At 46.6% G+C, this 24,150-nt stretch overlaps 1 protein-coding gene across 12 annotated transcripts in view; it reads right to left on the reverse strand.

Moving 5' to 3' along the window:
- Positions 1-4,374: 4,374 nt before the first annotated feature.
- Positions 4,375-24,150, reverse strand: part of MAST2 (microtubule associated serine/threonine kinase 2) — a 163,788-nt gene continuing 144,012 nt past the window's right edge. For all 12 annotated transcript variants that reach the window (XM_048946857.1, XM_048946858.1, XM_048946856.1 and 9 more), the window contains 10 exons: positions 23,251-23,373; positions 21,819-21,928; positions 19,223-19,377; positions 17,879-18,171; positions 15,329-15,544; positions 13,338-13,564; positions 11,820-11,942; positions 10,676-10,812; positions 10,384-10,571; positions 4,375-9,742 (listed from right to left, as the gene is read on the reverse strand). In XM_048946857.1, the coding sequence (XP_048802814.1) occupies positions 7,683-9,742; positions 10,384-10,571; positions 10,676-10,812; positions 11,820-11,942; positions 13,338-13,564; positions 15,329-15,544; positions 17,879-18,171; positions 19,223-19,377; positions 21,819-21,928; positions 23,251-23,373 (3,632 nt within the window). In that variant the 3' untranslated portion in view covers positions 4,375-7,682. The remainder of the gene's footprint in view (positions 9,743-10,383; positions 10,572-10,675; positions 10,813-11,819; positions 11,943-13,337; positions 13,565-15,328; positions 15,545-17,878; positions 18,172-19,222; positions 19,378-21,818; positions 21,929-23,250; positions 23,374-24,150) is intronic.

Here is a 24,150-nt window from a genome sequence, read left to right on the forward strand (position 1 = left end):
AAAAAAAGAAACAAACTGCTTCATAAGGAAACCAATTGTATGTTAGTGTTTTCGGACAAGTCATACTGTAGTTTCTAGATCAGTAATGCAACACTGTACTTGTCACCAGATGTGTTACGATTTTGCTGTACTTTCTTTCAATAGATGGTTGGGCTTTTAAATCCCAGACACTAAGCATCCTGGGCCTACTTGCTCTAGATCAAAATGCAATAAAGAATTGCAATAAAGCACATTGACATGTAATGTTTTAGAAGGATGTACTGACGGCTGTTTCTAATAAACGCAGAAATGCAGCGTGGTTGGGATGTGGTGCTGTTGGCTGGGCTCGTGTCTGCACGCTGTGCTGCCGGGGCTCCCTGGGACAGGACAGGGATCTGCTGGAGCTGAGCTGGCTTCCACCCTGCATTGCTCCAGTGGGGGACATGGGGAGAAACCTGGTGACAAACAGAAGACGCCTGAGCAGCTGAGGGCTCAGTGCCCGGCCCTGTACATCCGGGTGCATGAACGGTTTGCAGACTGCTTCCTCGGGGTTTCTTTGAGCCCATGACTCAGCATTTTTACTGACAGCTGAGTCAACCATTTCCTAAAAATGCTGTGCTGGCATTTTTCCGAAGCGCTGAGTCAGCGTTTCTGCACTCCATCAGCTCTCTATGGGGGGCACCAGCAGCAGAAGGGGCTGGAGGGCAGGGAGGGGCACAGCCATGGGAAACACCGAGGAGAAGTACGAGGCGCTCCTGGGGAATCTCTGTTTCATTTTGTTGTATTTTATTTTATAAGGGCTAATAAGGCAGCGTTGCAGGACGGATGTAAGTCACTGATGGGCGAATCGTTTCTCAGTCTTTTCATTTAGGAAAACATTGCAGCCGGGAGCCAGCATAGGAAATTTCCAAGCGGCTGTGCTGAGTGGATGGAAAGAAAAACAGCACCCGGAGAAAGGGCAGATCCTGGGGTTTTTCCATCCCCAGCAGCACCGCGGCGCTTCCTGCAGGTCCCCGGCTTCACCCTGAGAGCAGGCAGGAGCCGAGGGCATGGGGCCCTGCAGGGCAGGGGCGTGGGATGGAGGGTCGGACAGACAGACAGATGGACAGACAGATGGTCACAGGATGCTGACACAGGATGTCCCCCCAGGGTTGGGACCAGTGCAGTGACAGATTAATGGCAAGGCCCTTCCCTATGGGGGAAAGGAGGCTGAAAACAAATATGTCAATAGACGGCCCTTCTCCAGCCAACAGCCTGATACAAATACTGGGATTTGGCTCAGACCTTCAGGATTTGGTTCAAACCATCAGGATTTGGTTCAGCCCATCGGGGTTAAGCTCAAACCATCAGGGTTTGCTTTGAAAGCCACAGTTTGTTGCCACAACCGAGCTGCTCTGTGTTCCCTCTGTGCTCCCAGCTCAGGGCTGGGGACCAGGAGGCAGGGCTGGTGCTGAGCCTGGAGCCCACGCATGGCATGGGAGCAGCGCAGAGTGGGCTTCACAAACACCCTCACACACAGCTGGAATGGAAATATGGATGTATGGAATGGAGTAACTGAGCCCCCAGCTTCACACCACTCCCAATCAACAGGGCCAAGCCCGCCCCTTGTTCCCAGTTTTCTCCCCCCGGGGCTCCTGCAAACAGAACCAACCAGAAAGGGATCAGGAGTTGGATGGGGAGCTCTGGGTCTCTTCCCCCACCTCTTCCCACTCTAAAAGCTCGAGGGGCTGTGGTGTGTAGCAGGCAGAACCCCACTGCCCCAGGCAGGTGCTGTGCACACTCCTGCCGCTGCCGAGCCAAGGGAAACACAAACATCCTACCCAAAGAAAGCACTTTTCATCGACAACACAGTTCCCATTTTTGCACAGGGCCGGTCTGTTCTCGGCAGCCTTCCCTGCTACACTGAGCCAAAGCCCTACCGAGATTTCCGGGCTGGGACTCAGCCAGAGCCAACCTTCCCAGCCCAAAACCGGCAGAGGGAATGCCTTAGGGGCTGGGGGGGGACTTCAGTTGACCCCATGGGAGATGCTAGAGGGCTGGAGCTTGGCCTGAGAGTCCCTGTGCCCTGGGAACCAGAGCTGGGGATGGGGGACCTGGTGGATGAGAGACTGAGGGATATAGCACCTGGAGGATGCAGGATCCAGGAGATTTGGGACCTTGGGATGTGGGACTTGGAGGATGCAGGATTCCAGATCTCTAGGATTTGGTCAGGAGGACCTTTGTCCAGACCCAGCTGTTCCAGCAAAGCAGATCCCGTGCCCCCCTATGCCTGGAAGAAGCTATCAGAGGGAAATTCCTCTTCCGTGGAGTGGCCTTGTGAAACAAGGTGTACCTTGTGAAACAAGGCAACAAAAATAGCTCTTAAAAAAACAAAACAAAACAAAACAACAAAAAAAAACCACCTAAAAAAGCACATAACTTTGGCCTGAAGTTTGGGAAGAGATGAGAAGACAGCAAAATCGAGGTGAGGAAGAGGAGGCGAACAGGGACAGCAGGGCACTGGGACACACATCCTTTGGGATTGGCTGCAGGGACCGAAGCATCACTGAGAGCAGCACCCCGCACCTGCGGCACCCGGCGGCGATGTCGGCCCCAGAGACCCGATCCCATGGGGGCGAAGGCGAGGCCGAGAACAAAGCGGCCTTTCACTGCCACTGGGCAAACACAGCCGGGAATATTCCTGCCGGAGCGCTTCCAGCTGCGCGGGGCTTTGATCGTGGGGCTGGGGCTGTTTTCTTCTCCCGCTGTGTCACACTTATTTTTTTTTTTCTTCCTCCTTCAAGGCGTAATTTTCCTTCACGCTTGTAATTTCTAAGAGGAATTTCTCACAGCTGGGATCAGAGCCAGATCCCCCACGGGGGCTGTGGGCACTCAAAGCCCACGGGGCTGCGCAGTGCCTTCGCCCCAAAGGCTCCGACTGCCGTCACCCCAAACCCACCCATACCCATACAACGGGGTGCATATGGGACCCCCCACCCCCGCAGGGCGAAGCCCTCTGCCCACATCCCGAATATTTTCCGGCAGGAAGCACGGCCTCACCGCTGCCAGTGGGAATGGGAGGGGACGTGGAGAAAGAGAGTCAGCGTCTGGAGTGAGCCGGCAGCTGAGGATCAACCTCCTGCTCCTCCTCCTCCTCCTCCTCCTCGTCCTCCTCCTGGCCCGGCGGATGTTGGCTTTGGATGGGACCCTCTTGCAGCTGCTGAAAAAATGCGCAGGGCCCAGAAAGCATCCAGGGGCTTCTCCCCAAAGAAGAAGGTTGGTGCTTCTGGAGCACGGGGTGCTCCTCACCAGGTGATGTTCCCCTAGGAGGAGTGAGTGGCTCTTTCCTACACTAGGCTGATAGAAGAGTAAGGATGGATGCCAGCACCCATCATATCCACACCTACCTCACAGTGAGAGTGGAGGCAGGGCTGTGGTTCAGGGCCTGGTCCTACTGACATCCCTAGGAGCAATCAGACCCCAAAGCAGACTCCAAACCCCCACCAGCAGCGGGGATGTCCCACGGCTGAGCTCAGCAGGAGGAGGCTCAGGGCAGCTGCTGACAGACGCAGCTCAGGGATTAATGAGCAGAGAGATGTGACAACGGGGCTGTCACCAGGGCTGATGGCAGCAGGGTGGATCTGAGCCCATTATCTCTACCTTTCACACAGTTTTATCCCTTTGCCAGCTCAGAGCAGCCCATCGTGGCTGCCCAGGCTGCGAGCACAGCACAGCAGCACAAAGCAAAGCGCGAGATGCAGCGAGCACCAAATCCTAAGGGCAGCCCCAGCTCACAGCTTCCTGTCAACCTCAGCCTCAGGGCAATACGGGCACTGGGGTGGAGCTGATCCCAGAGAAATTCAGGTGGAAAATACCACATTTCTATTTACAGTCCCGGCTCCATGTGGCAGCAGCGAGCTCTGTCACCCCAGCAGTGTCACCAGGCCCCTGGGAGCGGTTTGTGCCCACCACCAGGTGACCGCTTCATTGACAGCGCACCAAGCTGAGAACCGACCGAGCCCTCGTTGGCTGATTGCTAATTAGCTTAACATTCTTAATCCTTCATTAGCGACTGCGAAGTAAGCTCTGGAATATGAGGTCAGCCCTAATCAGTGTTTCAAATCCAAAGCCCGCCGGCACGGGATGAAGGTGGGGGCAGCTGTGGGCAGCCCTGGGGGTTTCCAGGGCCAGGAATGTGAGGACGTGCCTGAGCCCCATCCCCATCCACCCTCAGCACTGCAGAGGTGGCAACTGGGGGCAGCCAGCTGTCACAGCCCTCACCGACAGCATTTGGCTCCATCGGGTCAAGCCAACTCAGCCCAACACGGCCCGACTCAACGTAAGCCCGGTGCCACGGCACACACAGCTCTGCAGGGGGAGGAAATAAAGAGAGCAACGCAGCTTTGAATTTATGTAAAAAAAAAAAATTTATTTTGGAGGAGGATTTGAACATCGACATGCAGGTACAACATGGATAAAAATTATTGCACCGCTATTATGTGGCAATTGTTCAAGTTTCTAAGAACACAGAGATTCCACACTTCCTCTTATCTAAGTGCTGAACGAGGCGGCGCGGCGGGGCCCACCTGGGGTGCTCCCACGGCCACCTGATATGGTACCGACACAACGCACACTGCTGTCCAACCTCCCACCAGAAGTACAGCATTATCCTTCAAGGCCAGCAAGAGAAAACCAGAGAAAGGCTTTATCTTCCCCTCTACGGAACAAAAGGATAAAATACTTCAAATCACACCTTAATGCAAAAGTGTGGCAGCCAAACCACGGTCATCCCACTCTGTCCCGCAGCGATACGAGCAGCCAAAGGCCTCCAACATTCAGACCCAGGAGTGGCCGTGACAATGCTAACGTCTAATATTTACAATAAATACCATCCATTCCTCTTAGCTTGCAACAGTCAGAGACAAAGGGAAGAGTAACACTGACGTGCCGATGGGGAGCAGCTCCTGCGCTGCAACCCCACAGTCAGCAAGGCAGGAAACACCCAAACCCACCAAACAAATGGGAAAATTAACCAGCAAACGTCGGGTCTCGTGGCTGCCCGCAGGGCTCGGACAGCACACAGCGCTCACACAGCGCTCACACAGCGCTCACACAGCGCTCACACTGCCGCCTCCCTCCTGGCCAACCCCCTGCTGCTGCGCATCTCGGGGCACTGCACCTCTCCCCTCTGCAGCACGGGAATTTTGCAGTCTGAGAAGGTATTTAAGCAAGTAGCAAGGAATAAATCTTGCTGTCTCCACTTACTTTTCCATCACAGTTTCAGAGGAAGTATCTTTTTTGCCCAAACTTTTGTGCTAAGGTGCCTCGATGTAAACCGGACCAATGCTGCACCGAGGGGAGCTGCAGGGTGGGCAGGGAGCAGGGACCCGGCTGTCACCAGGATGGCTGTAGCTTTTCCATCGCATCGATCACTCCGTACCACAGCCTCAAACAAGGCGGCTACACGCACCCCTCACCTCCTCTTCGGCTGGTTTGGGCTAAAGCAGCAAAAGCTGTGACACCAAAGCGGTCCACGCCTTTTCAGATGCGTAAGGGTAACTGTGCCACCAGGCACTGCAGCTGTGGAATAAAGACAGCAGCAAGCACAGCTAGGGCCTGCCACGGCCACTTCAGAGCTGCTCAGGCTGGCACAGCCCAGCAGATGCATTTTTCATCTGCTTTTTTGCCCATTTGAGCTATGCCAGCTCAGGGCCTGGGCTGGGTGCTCGGAACGACCTGAGTCGCAAAGCTCCCTGGTTGCAATAGCTTGCCTTTCCCTTGTAATCGGTGACCAAGAGCACACGAGCAGCCCACCACCTCCAGCAAAAAGAGCCAACAGATAGAACAGGCTCTGCTCTCAATACTGTCACAGCAAGATTTATTCACGTGTTACGTGGGAGCTCTGAGGCTTTGGCTAGTGTATTAACAACACCATACATGTTCACACAGACACACAGAGTAAACACTCATTTAAAATGTTAAAAAAAAACAACAAAACTCAAACCAAACCAAAAGTTGGTCCAGAAATGAAATCCAAGCAGCCAAAATTTCATATATGATGGGAAAAATACGGTTATGCAGAAAGAAGCAGGGCGAGATTTCAGAGTTTTGTGGATTGGGCTGAAATCAAGTTGAAAGAGATGGAGAAAATACATTCCCATATAAAAACATATTTACATTTAGGGAAAGTGAATCAAAACTTCAAGCTCAGAAAAGGCCAAGACAAAGAAGAAGGCAGTGCACGATGAAGTCAGACCACGAGGTGCCGGCTTCAGCTTGAAATACTGTTGCAGTCATTCAACTTCTAACAGAGAAAGCCAGTGAGCAGGGTGCTAGATCTGCAGATACACTCAGACACGACTGGGGTAAAAGCTGAGCACAATCTGGGACAAATGACGGGAGTGTTCAGTGACAGCAACCTTGAATTGGATGAGGAAATGGCTCACAGTGCTGGAGGTGTCGACGTCCACATTACTGGTGTATAATTATGGATCTAATCCTCAGCAAAGAGCACTGTTATCCAGAGTCAGTCACGCTTAAAGCAAAGCAATGCCTAAACCTAAGGGCCAAGAGTGATGTTTAATGGAACCGAGTGGAAATGATCCAGCTATCAAAGCTGAAATCAGAACATGTGTCTTGAAGTCTGCTTGCAGCTTGTCCACAGAACTCAAGGAGTCAGACCTCCTTTGTAGTTTCTTTCTTTCTAAAATGGGCAGATTTGAAAAACTCTGCAAATTTCCTATGCCCCAGTTCAGAAATGGCAAGGCACACCTTAAATCCCAACCTATGGAGACTCATCAAGAGAAGGAAAAGTCTTGAAAGCTCATTTATCATCGTGATACCTTTGCCCAAAACATACTGGTCTACAAATTTCCCTACTTTAAAATCAGCCAGTGAGGCAGCCCTGTCCTGGGGTCCCTCTTCCGAGGCAGGGCAAGGTACAAATCGAAGGCAGAAAACAAAAGAAGGTGAAACGTCATTAAAATGTTAAAAACAAGGAGAAGTTGCCATGTGTCCTGCAAAGGATAAATAAAAACATCTCCCTTCCAAAGCAGCTTACAGATTTCTCTCTGATAATTCCATTGGGGGGAAAAAAAAAGAATAAAACACTTTCATTTGGTTTAAAGAGAAGACAGAGCTAACTCTCCATCCAGCTCCTCCATCCATTGCCTCCATATCCTGTAAGGATGAATGTATGCACACAGTGACAGAGCTCTTGCTCTGGAGAGGATTTCTTGCTCCAGAGTAACTCATGGACAGATTGTATTTTCTTCTCCTTGTTGAAGAAAACCAGACTGTAAATCTGAAGAAAAAAATTCAGTACCTGGGAACGTCAATGGAATTTGAATGGGAAAACTGAAAAGCAGGAGATTTTTGAAGTAAACTGCCTTTTTTGGGTTCAGAATTTTGGGGACTCCAAGGCAGAATTGGAAGGAAGAGCACAACAAGGCAAAACGAAAGGGCAGGAGGGGAAAACCAGCAAACTGTTTCTTTAGCCCTGCTTTAACGATACCCTGTTCTAAAGAGACCTCAAACAGCAAGCATTACTGTGTACAAAAATAGAATAGCAAGGATGAAAAAACACAAAAAACAGTATGAAAAAAACCCTCCCAAAAATAGATGTACACAAGTTCTATTTTATATTAGTGTATATTACAAAATTCAAACATGCAGTCTCTATTTTGGATGCAGAACGCTCCAGTCCATGTGTACCGGGGATGCTGCTATGTTTTCTTTACAGCACCATCATGTGACAGGGGAAAGTCTTGTGTTTTTAGCTGACTTCCAACCTCTCTGCCCCTCACCGGCATGACAGTCCCTTCTCTGCAGGGCCTGCTGCTGCCATCTGGCACAGGAGAGGCTCTCAGAGCTGCCTGTCCCAGAGCAAGCGGCAGCTCCTTTGCTGGGGCCACTTTGCTGCTACCTGCCAGTGCTTCCGATGCTTTAGTGCTGCAGGAAACTGCCTCTTTTTTGGCCACCACGGGACACGCTGCCTCCCAAGGTTTAGCTGAGCTCAGTGACTCTGTGCAGGATGCACTCCTCGTGGTCAAACCGTCGGCGCTGGCTGGTTTGGCCTCCTGGCACGCTCCTGCTTGTGAAGCTTCCTGCTTTTTTTGCTTCCCATCTCTCTCTTCTTTACACGAGGCACCCAAATGGGGGAAATCCTTTCTCTTTTCCATCTCTCCAGAACCAGCCATACTGAGCTTTAAGGGGCCCAAAACGCTCTGTGCCAGCGGCACCAGCTGAGACACAGAGAGTGCCTTCTCGATAGCGCAGGGGACGAGCAGCGTGGAGCTCACGGTGCCTGCTGCCATGCCCTGGCTCGCTTTGCTGGCAGATGGAGCGCTCTCTGCCTGGGATGAGCTGGGACTTCTTTCAGATGTTTCACTTGCAGGATGCCGAAATGAGGTGCTGTCTTGTTCTGCAGATGGAAGTGTGCCCTTGTGGTCCTTCTCACCACGATCCGCAGGGCTTACTGAGCAAGGAGAGCTCACACTTGCTGTGCAACAAGATGAAAGTGCTAGCAGAGGTTTGGGATCTTGGGTTTTCTGACTGATTTCTGACAGCAAGGGGTCCTTCAGGTCAAATTTACCACACGAGGCCCCTGCAGATTCATCCTGTACAAGGTCAGGGAGTTTGACAGGTGGGCACTTTATACTTTCCGTGCAGTCCACTGGTTTTTGAGTACTGGTAGTTCCCCCTAGATCTCTGACTGCTTCAGAAGATTTGCCTTTTGGACCAAAATGCTCAAAGGTTTTGTTTTCTACCAATTTATGCTCCTCTGAAGTGGTTTCTGGCCTTAGGAGTGGCTTTTCTGAACCAGCTACGTTTTCTGGAGAGGTTCGTGGGAGGACCTCTGATGGGGAAGGGTGCACACCAACTTGCAGCAGCTCAGAAACAGCCTTGGTTTGTTGACTGTTTCCTTTCTGCAAATCTTCTGTACCTTTCGGATCTTCAGGTAGGAAGGCATCATCTTCCATACTATCCTTGCTTTCCAATTTAGAGGAAAACTTATTATCCCCGTTGTAAGAATCTGAGCCTTGGTCTCCGCTCTCTGGGGGCTTGTCCAATCTTCTTCCATCCTGACTATCCTCCGAACCATCGTCTGTTTCATCTTCAGAAGAATCTACTTCTCTTATGGCCTCCTGCTTCTGCAGAGACTCCCTTCTCTCCACTCTGTCCTGTCGGATTGCACCCAACTTTCGGGAACCCGGCTTCTGCAACATCCCTTTTTCTGCTAGCCCGAGTTTGCCACCTGTTGTTTCATTCACAGATTCCTGTAAGCTCTGTAGACTCGGATCCCTCTGCAGCATCTCCTTCTTGAACTCAGAGTGAGAGATATCCAAGCTGTGCTTCCGTGAGGACGTCAGCTTCTTCTCAGAAGAGGACAGCGAGGCAGCTAGTTTCTCAGCTGACTGCACTCTCTTCAGCAAAGGAGATCGAGGGGGCTCAGCACTTTTGGGGCGAGAAATCTGTCTCACCAGTGGTGGAGAGGAGTGTAGTTTTACTGGAAAAGACTGAATAATACTGGAGCTGCCAATCGAGTGTCCTGGTAAAGGAGATGGGGAGCGCTGCGGTGATGTGGACTGTGGGGTTGGTGATGGAGTGTGGGCCAGTGGTGACAGAGGGATATTTCCTGCAGACTTACGTCTTGGAGATCTGTACTGCCTTTGGAGCTTTGGTGCCAGTCCATGCAGTGAACTTGGTCGGATGTGCCCAGAGCTGGCTGGAGAATTGGGAACACTGGAACTGGGAGAGCTGCTCTGGGAAGAATTGCCACCAACTTTAGAGAGAAAAAGAAAACCAACAAAACAAGACCAAAAGATTAATACGTATCTGATCATTCAAAGAAGTTACTGAAAGTAAGATGTGCAAAGTCAAGACAAAGTGTCATGTTATTATCGAGCAGTGCAGTAATATTATGAGATAATATTCCACGGTTTCTGAATGAAAATTTACACCATTGTCACAACACCAGAATATAGCCAAAAACATCATGCTATCAGAATGTTTTTCTGTAAAAAAACCCCCTCTAAATAGATAAGCCACATGTTCCAGTGCTATTCATGTGATGTAAATCTCTTCACTGTCAGTAGGCTCAAAATATGAACACCAATTTATTTCCTTTTTTTCCCAAAATAATACAGAAAATGTGTCAAACGGCTACAAAACCACTGCAGCTTACAATACGTTTGCATCAAAGTGAAAGGATGCTATAGTTCAGCAAGTGCATTCTTAAAAGAGTGTATGGATTTTCATTTTTAAATGACTAAGCGAATGAGAACACATTCATTCTTGAGGAAACCACAGCTGTCACTTTACTTTAGAAACAGATTTGCTACCTGCTGCTGGGTATTTTACTTCAAAAATTTATCAATGCAAAATTCTTCCCTGAGTTTTGTGTTTTGTTTTGTTTTTTTTTACCTGAATGTACAGACTCAGGAGTGGATCTGTAGCTCTGTGTGGGTGACCGGGGCGACAGGTTGTGAGTTGGAGAGCCAGGCACACTTTCCCCAGAGGACAGAGAGCGGTTCAGTGAGGATAAACTACGGCTGGTGTGAAGCAGTGATGCCTGTTTGGTGATCTTCCTCAGCAAAGAACTCTTCTTCTTACTGTGGAAAATATCAAAAGTTGTTTACAAGCCCTAAGTATTTATTTACCTCTGTTGTCAAATTTTGGTCGATTTTACGTCCAAAGGAGAGCCAACGCAACAAACCTTTCCTGACCATCCTTAGTTTTGCTCTTCTTGTTCCTACGTGCCATCTTGGATTTGTAGCTGGCCTTTCGAGCTGGCCCAACTTTGATGGATGTGTTCTCAAATGGCGTAGTGGAGATGGACACTTTGTTTCCACTCTGTCAGAAACAAGCCATGAACACAGCTGAAAACACAGCTTTATGAAGCACATCTGCAGGCCAAGCAGGTAGGCTGTTAGTTCATTACTGCCTGCCATTTTGTAATTGTTGTCAAACTCCATTTCCCCCTTTGCATTTCCACTTATCATTTATTAAGGAACTGCTGAGAGAGGCCCTCTTTAGTCAGGCTTTCACAAATGATTAGCTCAGATCCCAGCTGGGAGCTGGTAAAGCTTTCCAGAGCAGAGGGAACACAGCACCTGACCTCTCCCACTGCTTAATACTTGTTATCCTTGGGAAGTTGAACAAAGTGATATTCTGCCACCAATCCTATTCCCTGTGCTCTGACCGAAGGCAGGTGTGAGCACAGCAGGCATCCATCATGCCGAAGCTGCAGCACAGAGCATGGTTTGTCTCACCCTTAAAAATAAAAAAATCCTGATTGCTCCTCCCAAAGAATTCTGTCTCTCGGAACAGTCCAAAACTTTGGGTTTTATTTCCATAAATGGATTCAGCCCAGAGGAGGTATCAAAAAGCAAGTCATTTAAGTGGATAATTTTAAGACCAACCATTACAAAGCTGCTTTTAAATACCACTGGGAATAATCCTTGAGAAAGCAGTATTAAGAGCTAATAACATTAGCACAGCCTAAAGGCAGAAAAAAACTAAAAGTAAACTGGGATTTTTTTTAAGATACTTGTTTCATGAAGTGTTGAGGAAAGGTACACTTGAATCTTAGTAACCTTCGTCCCCAGCGCCGTCAGACACATTTGACAGGTTCTTAATGTCAAAGAGAATACCTGAGTTCAGCTTAAGCAATGCACAGTCAATTTTGGAGATTTAGGGATCAAGCTTCAGCAAAGAGTTTTTGCAAAACAAAGGCCAGGCGCGGTGTACACGCTTGTATTTCAGACAATGCCAATTAGGTATCTGCAGTGCTTTAGGTAATATGCAAAATACGAGGCAGCTTGTTTATTTTCCACTATCTATCAGCGCCGAGTCCCTACCTTCAGGATCAGCTCCACCACTTCAGTGTGCACCAGCCCATGGACCGGCTCCCCATTGACGTGGGTTATCAGATCCCCTTCACGCAGCCCTGCTTCGTTCGCTGGACCACCTTCCTCCACGTGCTGGCAATGAGAAGGGGGGGGATGACTGCTTTGAGAGGAATGCACAAAGCTGCTGGCCCATCTAACGCAACGCCAACCCAGCTCATCCTTCGCATTAGCTGCTTCAATGGAGGGTAAAGGGAACCACTGACTGGCACGGCCCACTCTGCCATTCCTCCCAGCTTCCCAACAGTCTCTCCTGATCCAAGACTGACAGCCAGGATGGTTAACCTGGTCAAGAAACCAGCTCCTGCCAAAGCAAGAGTCAATACTCTTCCCAAACTTTTCAGCACTCAGGAATGTTAACCAGATACTCTTGATTTCCAGGCAAGACTTCAATCTTTTTCAATTTCGTTGTCATTCTACCAGGTACATGCTGGAATCCAAGGCTGACAGACTTTTAAATAGGACTCTGCCATGTGTTTAGGCTGCCCGTATTACATTTAATCCCAAACAGAGTGTCTTTTTCCACTTTCCACCCTCTACTGACCTATCCAGCTCATTGCCTTTCCCCATCACAGTTCAAAAAGGCAAACCTCCTTTACAGTGAGGTGACATTCATGCTCAAGAATTCTGCAACTCTCCCTCTAGCAGCAAAACAGTATCAGAATCTTGGTAAATTCAGCATTTTCCCAGGACAGCCAAGAGGAGCAAGGGAAAAACACAGCTCCAGATTATTTTGCTAGCTAAGAATGAGTGTTAAACGATGACCAAAATACATGAAGCCTGGATTGTCTAATGAGCAGACATACAAGGAAAAAGGACGAACCACCTTTACTCTTTCTAACTGCAAAAGTCAAATCACCCCATGTCAGGGAACAGGACATTCCTAGAAGTCATACACGTTAACAAAAGAGGAACAGAGATCAAGCACCAGCAGTAACGGGGAGAAATAAATACAGACATGGAAACCAGACCTTTTAGCATAGCATGCAGCTACGCCAAGAGCTAAATCCCTCGGCAGTCAGCATAGCAGCAGTGATGCTTCAAGGCTTGTAATCAATTCCAAGTGACTGCTTGGAAAATCCCAGCAGAGTGAGCTGATCCAAAGCAGGCTACAATTGCTAACGCAAGTCTGACCAAATTAGCCGTAACTCACCCTCATGCAACAACCTCACTAAAGAGAAAGACAGTATGTACATAGAAACATGCTTCAAAGTATGTGCTACAAGTGAAAGGAAGTGAATACATGTAACCAGGGAAGAAAGAAAGAAGAAAGGTTGCTATGGTTCTGTGACGGGCTTGAAACCTGCTACAGTCATAAAGGTTTCCCCCACCCAACAAATGATAACTTTGGGTCCACGGAAGGAGAAAGAAAACAGGGTGGCAAAATGAAATTCATAAAGCTAAATCCCACGCTCCCAGCTAACTACATTTCCAGACCCAAGGGCACTCCTTAGAAAAGCAGAGACATACCCAGACCATGTGATGCACAGTGTAGATATCACTGTCACCCATATAGACGCGAATGGCACGCAGAGTGAAACCGTATTTCTTTCCAGCCCGATGGATGATGATTGGTGGTTTCAGGTTTGCGATAGCAGGAGAAAAGTCGCGGCTGGGTGAGGAGTCCCTCGAAGATGGGTTTGAGGATAGAGAATGAGGTGACATTGGACTAGCCAATGGGGAACACGTGTGGTGATCTACAGTGATGACACAAAGGTGTGCAAAAATTAGGAAAGCAGGCCTCCAAAAGAGAGAAAATTCTTGTTAGAGAACAGCTAGGAAATCACCTCTCCCAACGCTCTTAGAGCTGGTCATGTTTTTTCCTGCGACCTCAACTAATTCATGTTTCAAAATACAAAACCCAGTGAAGTTTCCAGACAGCATGTTTAGTAACGTGTAGTGTGCTTGCCTGCAATTACAGCTGGGTCACAGCATTTAATTTTCCTGTTTCCTGGATTTACAACCTGTCATAGTTAATGACTCTAGATGCAGTGCTGGAATACTCTAGCCCAAAGGTATGATTTATTACCCCCCCCTTCCCAAAGAGATCAGATCGTTTCTAGATTTTGGTGCAAATAACACATTGGTGCTGTGCTCAGTTAAAATCAGTAATTTCACAAGAAAAATCAGTTTTGAATATGACAATATGACCTGACTATGTGCAGCTAATTTCTGGTAGTGTTTTAAATTCTTAGGGGCAAAAATACTTAGCTCTACGAAGCAGCCATTGCAGGACTTTGCTACTAGAAAACAACATCACAGGTGTATGTCAGAGTACATTTCCCACACAGCTGACGAGTTGAATTCTCACTTATGTGGCTCAGCTGCCTAAATGTGCCACTTAAGTGGCTTAGCCAGGCTAAAGCACCTGGCTGTACAACAACATCCTCTTCCGAAAATACAAAGCAAATACAGAGTTCTCACTTCAGAGCGAAGCTGGTCAATATCAGTAAAAAAAAAAATCCCAAATGGTAGGATTATTAAATGCAGCTGTAAAGGGTAATCCCAAACTCACTAAGAAACACCTGCTGAATTACCCAGCACATTTTTTATCTGGCAGATGAGCACAGCTTTGGAAGGACTTTTGCTGGGAGATTAAACACATATCTTAGAGATTTTCGTGAGTTTCTGGATCAGAAAGCAACCAGTGCTCAGCCCATAAGGAATGAAATGTGCACCACCACGAGGTGCCCAGAAGCATTTCTGTATCTGTCTCCAGCTCCCAGCAAGACGGGCAGGCACTGCTCTGCCAGCAGGCTCTGCTGCTTTGGCACAGCGGGCCCACTGGAGCCCAGCCTCCTAATCTAAGGCAGATACTGCCCTGGGAATGCAGCAAGGCCTTATCCTCCAGAAAGAGGGATAAAGTCCTTACAGGGGGAGGGGGCTGTCAGAGTGGTCTGTGGGAGTGCTGTCTCCACATGCTGCACACCAGAAGTTGGTGCCTGGCGTTAGGAATCATCAAGGCATGGCTTCATGTGGAGACAGAGCCAGGACAGCAACACCAGCTTACACTGTGACTTATTTACACCACCAAATTCCTGAATGCTCAGTTATGTGAATCACTGAAACTCCCCTGAGGCACGCACAAGGCACAGACACACAGTTCCCGAGCAGGCTGTCCCCCCCACAGAATAAAGAATAACACCCTGAGGGTTAAAAGCCGTTCCACACCAACACACTTCATGCTGCACAGCTTCTGCTGCTCCAGGAGCTGCTGCTGATGGACCGGCTCATGGAAAGCTGCCGCGTGCAGAAGCTGCGCTCAGACCACACACAGCACTTTGTGGCAAAGCAGCACTGCTGTCCCAGTGAGCAGTGAGCCACCAACAGCACGGGTCGGATCGCTTCCCTCCTGCCAGCGAAGGCACTGCTCCAGGAGAGCGCAAGGGGAAGGACCAGCCTGCGGATCTGTTGAGTGTGCGGGCAGATTCTCACAACGCCCAGCCCGAGGCACTTCTTACCTGAGGGAATCATGAGAGACAAGGCAGTGGCAGACGCTGATTTAATCACTTTATTGACTGGTCTGGAGGCGCGTTTCTCGCCCGATTCCCCGGAGAGCAACCTGTGCCGCGCGCGCCGCACTGCCAAGTCGCTGATGGCTTTAGGAGTGGTGAAGTCTGGGCCTTCGTTGCTGTTGCTGCGAGCGCGTGGATCAGAGAAGTCTGCAGTGCTCCCAGCTACAGTTTAAATTAAAACAGATTAGAACCACAGGGAATTCCTAACGGTCTATTCTCCTACAGGCAAAATACATTAAATCAAAGTCATGTTTACATGTAGTCCAAGAGTAAATTTTCCTAAGAAGAAACCCCAGGGCTTGAATTTTTATTTACAGAAATGGTGTTATTCTGAACACAGAAAATTAGAGGCTTCTATTCTGCTGGAAAAGCTTGCGAATGAAATCACGTTGCTCAGCGGCGGAGCTGCACGAATCCTAAATCCGTGCTGCAGTTCTGCAAGCAAGCCATTTGGATGGAATTGTTCAGAGATGTAAACAGGTTTATGGAAAGTGCTCCATTTTTACAATCAGCAAGAACCGTCAATCCTTAAGTTAAAACCTGCCTGTAATAGCAGAACCAGGTTTTATTGGAGCTTGCACATAAAAAAGCCACTTTAAGAGAATATGAAGGTACTAAAGCCAGGGAAAGCAAAAATGTGGTTGGAAAGACAACCTTAATTTGCCCCCTTCTGCGTACCACTGCAATTTAGTCTCGAGTTACTTAACCTTCTATAATTATGTATAAAACACAAAATAATCTTGAACGTCAGCCTAGGCATGCAGCATCAGCAGATGCTGGGGGTGTACATGAGCTCTGTGCCTCAGTTCCCCATCCGATACTTCAAGGGGCACTGTGAAAAGACATTAATTAGAATTTACAAGGTGCTCGGAAATTAAAGGGGTGAGCATCACTGCTAGTTCACAAGGGAAATTAATCATTCTGTCTTCAAAAGCAAGTTTTGAACAGCGTGCAATAAATAAAGCCTAAGGGGCACATTTTGAACAATGAGGACAGAACAAAACATTGATCATTGCTCTTTAAGTGGGCACCGCTGCTCTGCATACCAAGTAAAGCAGAAAGTACCATGAAAATAACAATTTGGAGCAGCAGTCCCAAAGATTACTCAATGCCAGTTCTACATCTAACAGCCAGAGTTAGAAAGCTAAGGTTCCCATCCCATGGTTTCGCTATGGGAGTCACAACGGGTTTCAGAATGTCATTCAAGCACGTGGTGGCTTACTTCCTCCATTCATCCCTACACCTTCTCACATGAGTTAATGGAGAAAGTGATGGTCTTTTCTGGGAGGATGAGCTGTAGAGACCAATGGGACAACTCTGGAGTAATTTTAACAGACTGGATTGCAGAAGAGGGATAATGAGAAATGATAATCTTGGGCCTCACTCCAGACTGGAGGCAAATGTGCTTTCAGGTCTCTCCACCTCCTAACAACCCAGCATCACATCCTCCCAGTGCCCCTCAGCTTGTCCTTGCCTAGTCCTGCTGCCACTCTGACTCCATGCTCAGTCACCCCTCCATTTACAACCTACCCACAACCTCTTTGCCTGCTTGCTCTCAGCCTCTCCCAGCAACTGGTTTGTCCAAAGTTCTGTTCAGCCCAGCACTGGGATATGGCTCCAGGAAAGACAAAGCTTCAGAGAAGTCACATACTGATTTCTAACACCACTTTACCTATGCAAGATGCATTTTTTAAGACTGCAACTTGATTAAATTTAGGTGTATTTGGCTGAGACAGCAAGTAGCATGCAAACCCCACGTCCCCAGCAAATTTCACAGAATTACAGAATCACAGAATCACTGAGGTTGGAAAAGACCTCTAAGATCACCCAGTCCGACCCCAACCCATCCCACCATGCTACGTCCCTCAGTGCCACATCTCCACAGGTCTCTAACACATTCAGGAACAGTGATCCTATCACCTCTCTGGGCAGCCTGTGCCAGTGCATTACTGCTCTTTATGAGAAGAAATTGTTCCTAAAATCCAACCAGAATCTCCCCTAGGGCAACTTAAAGTCATTAGCTCTTGTGCTATTGTTAGTTCAAGCCTCTACTCAAAACGTTCAGATAAATAATCATAGGAAGTGAGGATCTTTCAGTATGGCCAAACACCCATATTTCTGCAGCCCCAACTCAGCAGTCATCTGCTCTGACTCATGCACCACATCATTTTAAGCAGGCACTGATTATATGGGTCTCAGCATGGGAAGATCTTTAAGTGAAGGACTAAAATAAAAGATGTAATTTTGAAGAGATTAGACTGATGTTATATTAAAGGGAAGCACAGCAATGAAACTATACTGGGATAGAATGGCTTGGGTTGGAAGAGACCTCAAAATCATGCAGTTCCAAGCCTCTGCCACAGGCAGGGCTGCCAACCGTGCCATAGCCTGAGACATGCATTTCACCCAACACCTACATCCAGTTTCGTGCAGTTAGCACCTGTAAGCTAACACAGCGCTCTGGCAGAGCGTGACACCATCACGCAGGGTACGAACCTGTCAGCGCCGTGGTGCTGCTGACAGCCATGCAGGGGGTGGTGGGCCCAGCATCGCCCTCCAGCTGCAGCTCGTGCTCCACGGGCTGCTCTGGGATGGGCACCGGCGACTGCACGGCCGACAGCAGCATCCCCTCTGACTGAGGCCTTTTGAGCACGGCTCCCTCGTCCTCAGCAGAGATGGCGAAGCGGGGCATGTCCAGGAGCCCCGAGCAGCGCCGGCGCACGGTCAGGGGCGGGCTGGAGTCACTCTCTGTGTGCGAGGATTCGGACATCGACAGGCGCTTACGCAGTCTGAGGGAGAACACAAGGCAGAGCCCCTCCGTTACAGCAGTGGGATAGTGAATTTTAAAGGACAAAAGGGTGCACAGACCCAGCTCACACCTCTGAAGTCAATTTGAGGTGAAGTTACGAGACTGAGCTGCGCCATTAGGACTTAAAACAGCAAAGCTTTGAAGGTATCGCCCGAATTTAGATTTCCAGTATATTCCACTGTTCAGCTTCTAAGCAAACAAGGAATAAAAGTGAAGAAAAATATAATGCAATAAATATGATAACAAATACTACAAAATTCACAATGGCAAAATACCAGTCACCGTCCATGTTCCTTTTGGTATTACATTAATTTTTCTTTCAAAGCGGCTGTGAACTTCAAGCCAGGAAGGCTTGATTCAAGAACACCAGTTAAAAGCATAATCTATAAAACGTTTTTTGAATGGAGTCATACAGACTAGATCACAACCACATTCTATGATCTTTCCAATGCCAAATTTCAGTGTAAAAGCTTTACAGAAGTTGTACAAAATGACAGAGTCCTTTTTGAGGACAAGTTTGACAATTTTTTCAGTTATGCTGGAAACGTGGTGGCCATCCAAATTCTGGGCATTTGTGTATTTTCCTGATGTTTTTTATTAGAACAAAAGATTTTGGGGGGGATATTCTGAACTTTGGAAACTTTGGACAGTTCTAACTAATGCTCTTTGACTAACAGTTTCTCTAATGTATGATAAATGACAAAAAAAGAACAGACTTTGGATTCTTTGATGTTGAAGAAAAATCTGCTGTTGGTACATCTCCAACATAATGAGTATTTTCACAAATGAAAACTCCACTGAAAGTTAGAATTCCTTTAAATTCACTTAAAGTATTTGCTATAGATTTAGGAAAGATTGGTGCTTAAATGGATACATATACAGACATTTGTTTTCAACTATTTATTCCACTCACTGGGTTTCACCTGTGGAAATGTATCACGTGAAGCATTCCTGACCTAACAGAGGACACAGAGTTTTGGCACAGGTCAGTCTTTCTCATATACTCAAGTACTGAGCCGTGCTGGACTTACATTTCAGGAGACCCGATCACCCAGCTGCGGTCCCGACTCTTCAAGCCACCCAGGCTGTCCAGCCGGTCGTCCTTTTCTTCACTCAGACTCCGTTTAGTTGGTGGTGGAGTTTTCCTCTCTTCGTGGATGGAGAGGCGCTCCATGCTGCTGTATACCTGCACAAAGCAGAAGAGCCCAGAGAAAGCATATTTACCTTACCTGGCCCTCTTCTGATCAAGGGGCGCAATCTTTCCTCCCAATGGAAGACATTCCCTGGCAGTATGACCGTGGCAACGCTCTTGGACTAAATAATGCAGTGCAGGTGTGACATGCTCAAAGCGTGCCAGGGAGAAAAGGAAAAAGGCAACCTTCAGAAACGTTGAATAAATGTGCTTTTCTACAATGGCACCCAACACCTGTCCTCTGAAAGCAGCCCAGCACGCCACAGAAACACCAAGATTTTTATGGAAACTCATTGATGTTTGCTTATAGCAGCTCTCAAATCCACGGAGAAAAATTCCACAAGCAGACCCCTCCAGCCTGGAAGGCTGGCATCTGCATCTTGAAATCTTACTACACAAATTCAATTCAGTGATAGGCATCACGCTCATGACCCCATTTCATTATCAGCAGTCTATCAGCATTGCCCCGAGCTTCTTTCAGAACAAAAAAGTCCTGCCCTCCTCAAGGAATCTACTATAATGCTGACAGCTTAATGAAAGTGCCTTTCTTGGTTTTACAGCCGTCTTTAAATAATTAAATGATTAAGCAAAAAAAAGCCATCCTTTTAAAACTACACTTGACTGTGGACCTAATTTACATAAGAAGAGATTAATGAAAATAATGTTATTAAAAATTCAGAGCATCAACAAGATAACTATTAATAAATCATATGGCTGAATTGTCAGACAAGAATTTCAAAATATAATGAGCCTTTTATGCCTCCCACATTACAAATGCTGTATAATTTTCCAGGTCTTAAAATAATTTCATTAAAAGTGAACTTTTTCTCTTTGTGGCAAAAACATCGAACCCTAAAGAAAAGCTTCATTCTAACAGAAGAATAATACTTGTGGTGAGAAAAGTCAGAAAAAAGAAACTCTTACACGCTCACGAGAACTTTTCCAAAATCCCAACTAATCCTCAGGTCCAATTTTAAACACACTTTTGGTCAGGCAAATCAGGAGCAGCTCCATAAAATTAATGTTAACTGCTACTTAAGCTACTGTAGCCCATCCGAAGACAAAGGAGAATGCAATAGTGCTTCAAAATTGACTTCAACAGTGGAAATCTGGAGGAACTGTCATGAAAAACTGAAATCTTTCAGTGTCCCTAAATAAAATGCTACTTCCGCCTCCCCAAGAAGTTGGAATACTGTTCGTAGGGCAGGCTTAAAAGAGCATTTCTTCTCCTTTCTGTCTCTCCCAAACATAATTTGTTTTATCCAAGCTAAGTGGAGTTTTACTACTTTGAAATATCTGGGACAGCAGTTTTTTATTTCAGATCATCCGAAGCAGAATGAGAGAACTGCACAGGCCTGAGCAAGGCATATTGAATCCAGAAAGAATGGTGAGAAGGAGCATCCCCAGGGCATCCTGTCCATTCCCCTGCCTCAGAACAGAACCACTCTCTTTCAATCACCTGGCAGATGTTTTTCCAACCTGTTCTCAAAAGCCACCAGTGATGGAAATTCTAGCAGCTCCCCAGGCAATCCAGTGCTTAATTAATTTTCAACATTGGAAACTTCTTCTTACCATCTATTGCACAACTCCTTTGCACCCATGTATCCATACCTATTTTGGGTAGAACAGGAAGAATAATGTACCCCCTTTCTTCTAGAACATTTTAGGTTTGATCCTTTGTAGACCCTGGATAATTCTTTTTGCTTTCCTCCGGACTCTCTTTACCAGTCCACATTTATTTTTGAGAACATTTCCCAGGACAAAGCACTCTAGCTGAGCTGCACCTACTACTAAGCACATAGAAAGGATTACTTCATTTGCCTTGCAGAAAACGTTCTTTCCCGCTCCTTATAATAGCTGCTTTTTGCCTCAACAGCCTGGCATATTTAACACACGATCCTTTTCTTTCAAACTGTCACCTCACCTTTTGTTCAAAACAATGAATAGCATAGGTGTAGAACTTTGCATTTACTCTTACTGCATGGGATCCCTTCAATATTAGACCACTATTCCAAAATGTCAACATCAGTCCTCATCCTAATGCCACCTTGTCACCTATTAGAACACCCTTTTTAGAACAGCACTGTTCAAAGCAAACAAGCTTTGGACACTCCCTACGCCAGCATCCAAGTCATAGTAAAAACATCACTCAGATACACAACAGACCTCTGCAATGCCCCGCATATTAGCAAAACACTAAGAAACACAAAATGTCATTCACCAATTAGCCTTTCACCCACCTTCCAGCAGGCCACAAACTACCACAGAGCTAACAAACACATACAGATTTCTTTCTCTCCTCAGCAAATACTAAACACTGTGTGATTCCCACATATGATCTACGTGATTAAAACCAACCTCATACGAAGCACCAAAGCCTCAAAAACAGTGTTCCTCTCTAGATTTGTGTTTTCTACAAGGCAGCATGCTCCTACCTTGCTAAACCTTGGTGAGCACGAGGAAAACTGCCGAATTTCCACATGATCATCATCATTAGTGTCCTCCTCCTCTTCTGAATCCAGGTGTTGGTACCGTTCAGAACGGGCTGCAAACCAGGCATGGCAGATTTCATCAGTGCATGGAGCATTGATATACCTCAAGCAATATGTGCTTACCCCAGAACGGCCTTTGTATCAATTCCTACTTGTCTACTTACAAAGAACTCTAAGTGTTCTTATGCCATGATGTGTATTCTCTGTAACAGTGAAACATATTCAGGCAGTTTTGTTCACCCTGTACACATAGCAAGGAAGAATACCTCCTTCCTACTGAATTTATCTTATATCATCAGCTATATTATGCTTGAAATGCTGATACTCAGCACAAATTCTCTGTGTGTCTAATCCTGCAGACCCTTTGTAGTAAGAATATTTCTTCCCTAAGGCACACAATCCTATGGAAAGAAACAAGGAAATAATTCATTGCCCCAGTTTCCAATCAACAGCTTTATGATCGCAAGAAGCCTACCCTGCATACATAGATGCAAGCCTTCTTTAAAAAATAAAAATATTTACCCCTCAAAATATTTCCTCTCCTCCCTTCCAGAACTAGAAAAGGATTAGATTTTATGAAAGAAAATGGGCAAGCAGCCAATATGCAAAGCTATTTTTAATGCAAAAAATCTAAACTGCCTCCAAAGAGATTTTGTGCTATGAGATTTGCAGCACTGTAATTCTAAGCCAGCCACATTAGATTTTGCAGAGGGGGACGTTAATAAGTTTGGCTACAGAAAGCTGATAGCTGTACTGAGCCAAATTTACTGCACTGTATCAGCCAGAAAGCTACTTTTATAAATTCTAAAATTTTCTGCATTAGGGTTTGTAACAGCAGTGCCAGCTTTTATCAATGTTTGTGTGAGATACTTCTTGATGTGAGGCTCCCAGCCTTTATACAGTGATTGCATCAAAGTCATCCTGATAACCTGCTGAGCACGTCCCCTCCCCTACCTGTACCCCTAGGCTAAAAGCCTGTCCCCCAAACAGGGTTGTGGTTTTTTGTTGGGTTAGCTGAAAACAGCTGATAGGGAAAAAAACATATAACTGAAAAACTCAGGGAAGTTGGATACACCAAACACTTTGGAAGTACTGTGATAAATCGAGCACAACAAACACAGCATCTCTCTGCTGGGCCACGGCTGGCAAGTTCACAGGCACCACTGAAAGGCCAATTGACTTCAACAGCGACGTTTTTTCATTTAAAACTCATCTGCTTTCAAAGAAGCCTTCCTTGGCATTCCACAGAAACTTTCTGAAGTAATTTCCATCCAGCGCTCTATTCAATTTCTAACAATGTCTTATCTTGGACAATTTCAGAAATGAAGTAGGCACAAAAAGTATGATGCAGTTTATGCCTAATCTTCAGTCTTACTGTCAAAATAGCTTGTGTCATCCTCGGACTCCAACTGGGGGATGAATTCAGCTTTCTGCCGAAGTAATCCATTCCAGTCCAAATCCTTAAAGAACCGATGCTGTTTCACTTCAAAGGCACTACCTGAAAGAAGAATCTTTTATTGCAGGCTATTTCTTTCAGCATTTGCATAACAAGAAAAACAAACCCTAGAAATATCAAGAGTCTGCAACAATGTACCTGAGTACATTTAAGTCCTGCTTTTTCCAGGAATTTTGAGAAACAACTCATCCTTTTACCAGAGTGGTTATACAGGGTAAAATCTGAATGATATTTCTCCCTTCCTACCTCCTCTTCATATTTAATGACAACACATGACTAAACGGGCAGGAAGACAGCATCTGTTGTTACATTCTACAGAAAATTGCAAGATTAAGAACTAATTAACATATTAATTTGAATTTTCCAAACTCTAAATACCGCCTTGCTCATAGCTAAATAAAAAGAACAAACTAAAAGGTACTTAGCATGCGAGTAGCTCCACTTTCACAAACTCATCCATTTGCTTAAATCAAGGCAGGGCTTACGTATCTTCCTGAATTAGTATCTTTTAACTACTATCTTCTGAGTTATTAACCTCGTAAGCACACAAAAGGAAAAACTAAGAAGGATTATCTGCATGCTAGCATGCGGGCTTATTCTTTTCCAGATGAAATTAATATTCATAAAAGATGCCACTGTCTTTTTTAAAAAGAGAATAGCAGAGGAAAGGAGATGAAAGGTTTGCTGAGTGCCAGTGGCAGTAAGAGATGCCAAGTGGAACAGCAATCTCAGCATTACAGGTATATAAGAAATCAGAAAATCAGTCCATCAACTCATGTTGTAAGGCAAGAAACTCTACATCTTTTCTGAGACAGAAAA

The sequence above is a fragment of the Lagopus muta genome, chromosome 5 (assembly GCF_023343835.1).
Source record: "Lagopus muta isolate bLagMut1 chromosome 5, bLagMut1 primary, whole genome shotgun sequence".
In the NCBI taxonomy this organism is placed as follows: domain Eukaryota; kingdom Metazoa; phylum Chordata; class Aves; order Galliformes; family Phasianidae; genus Lagopus; species Lagopus muta.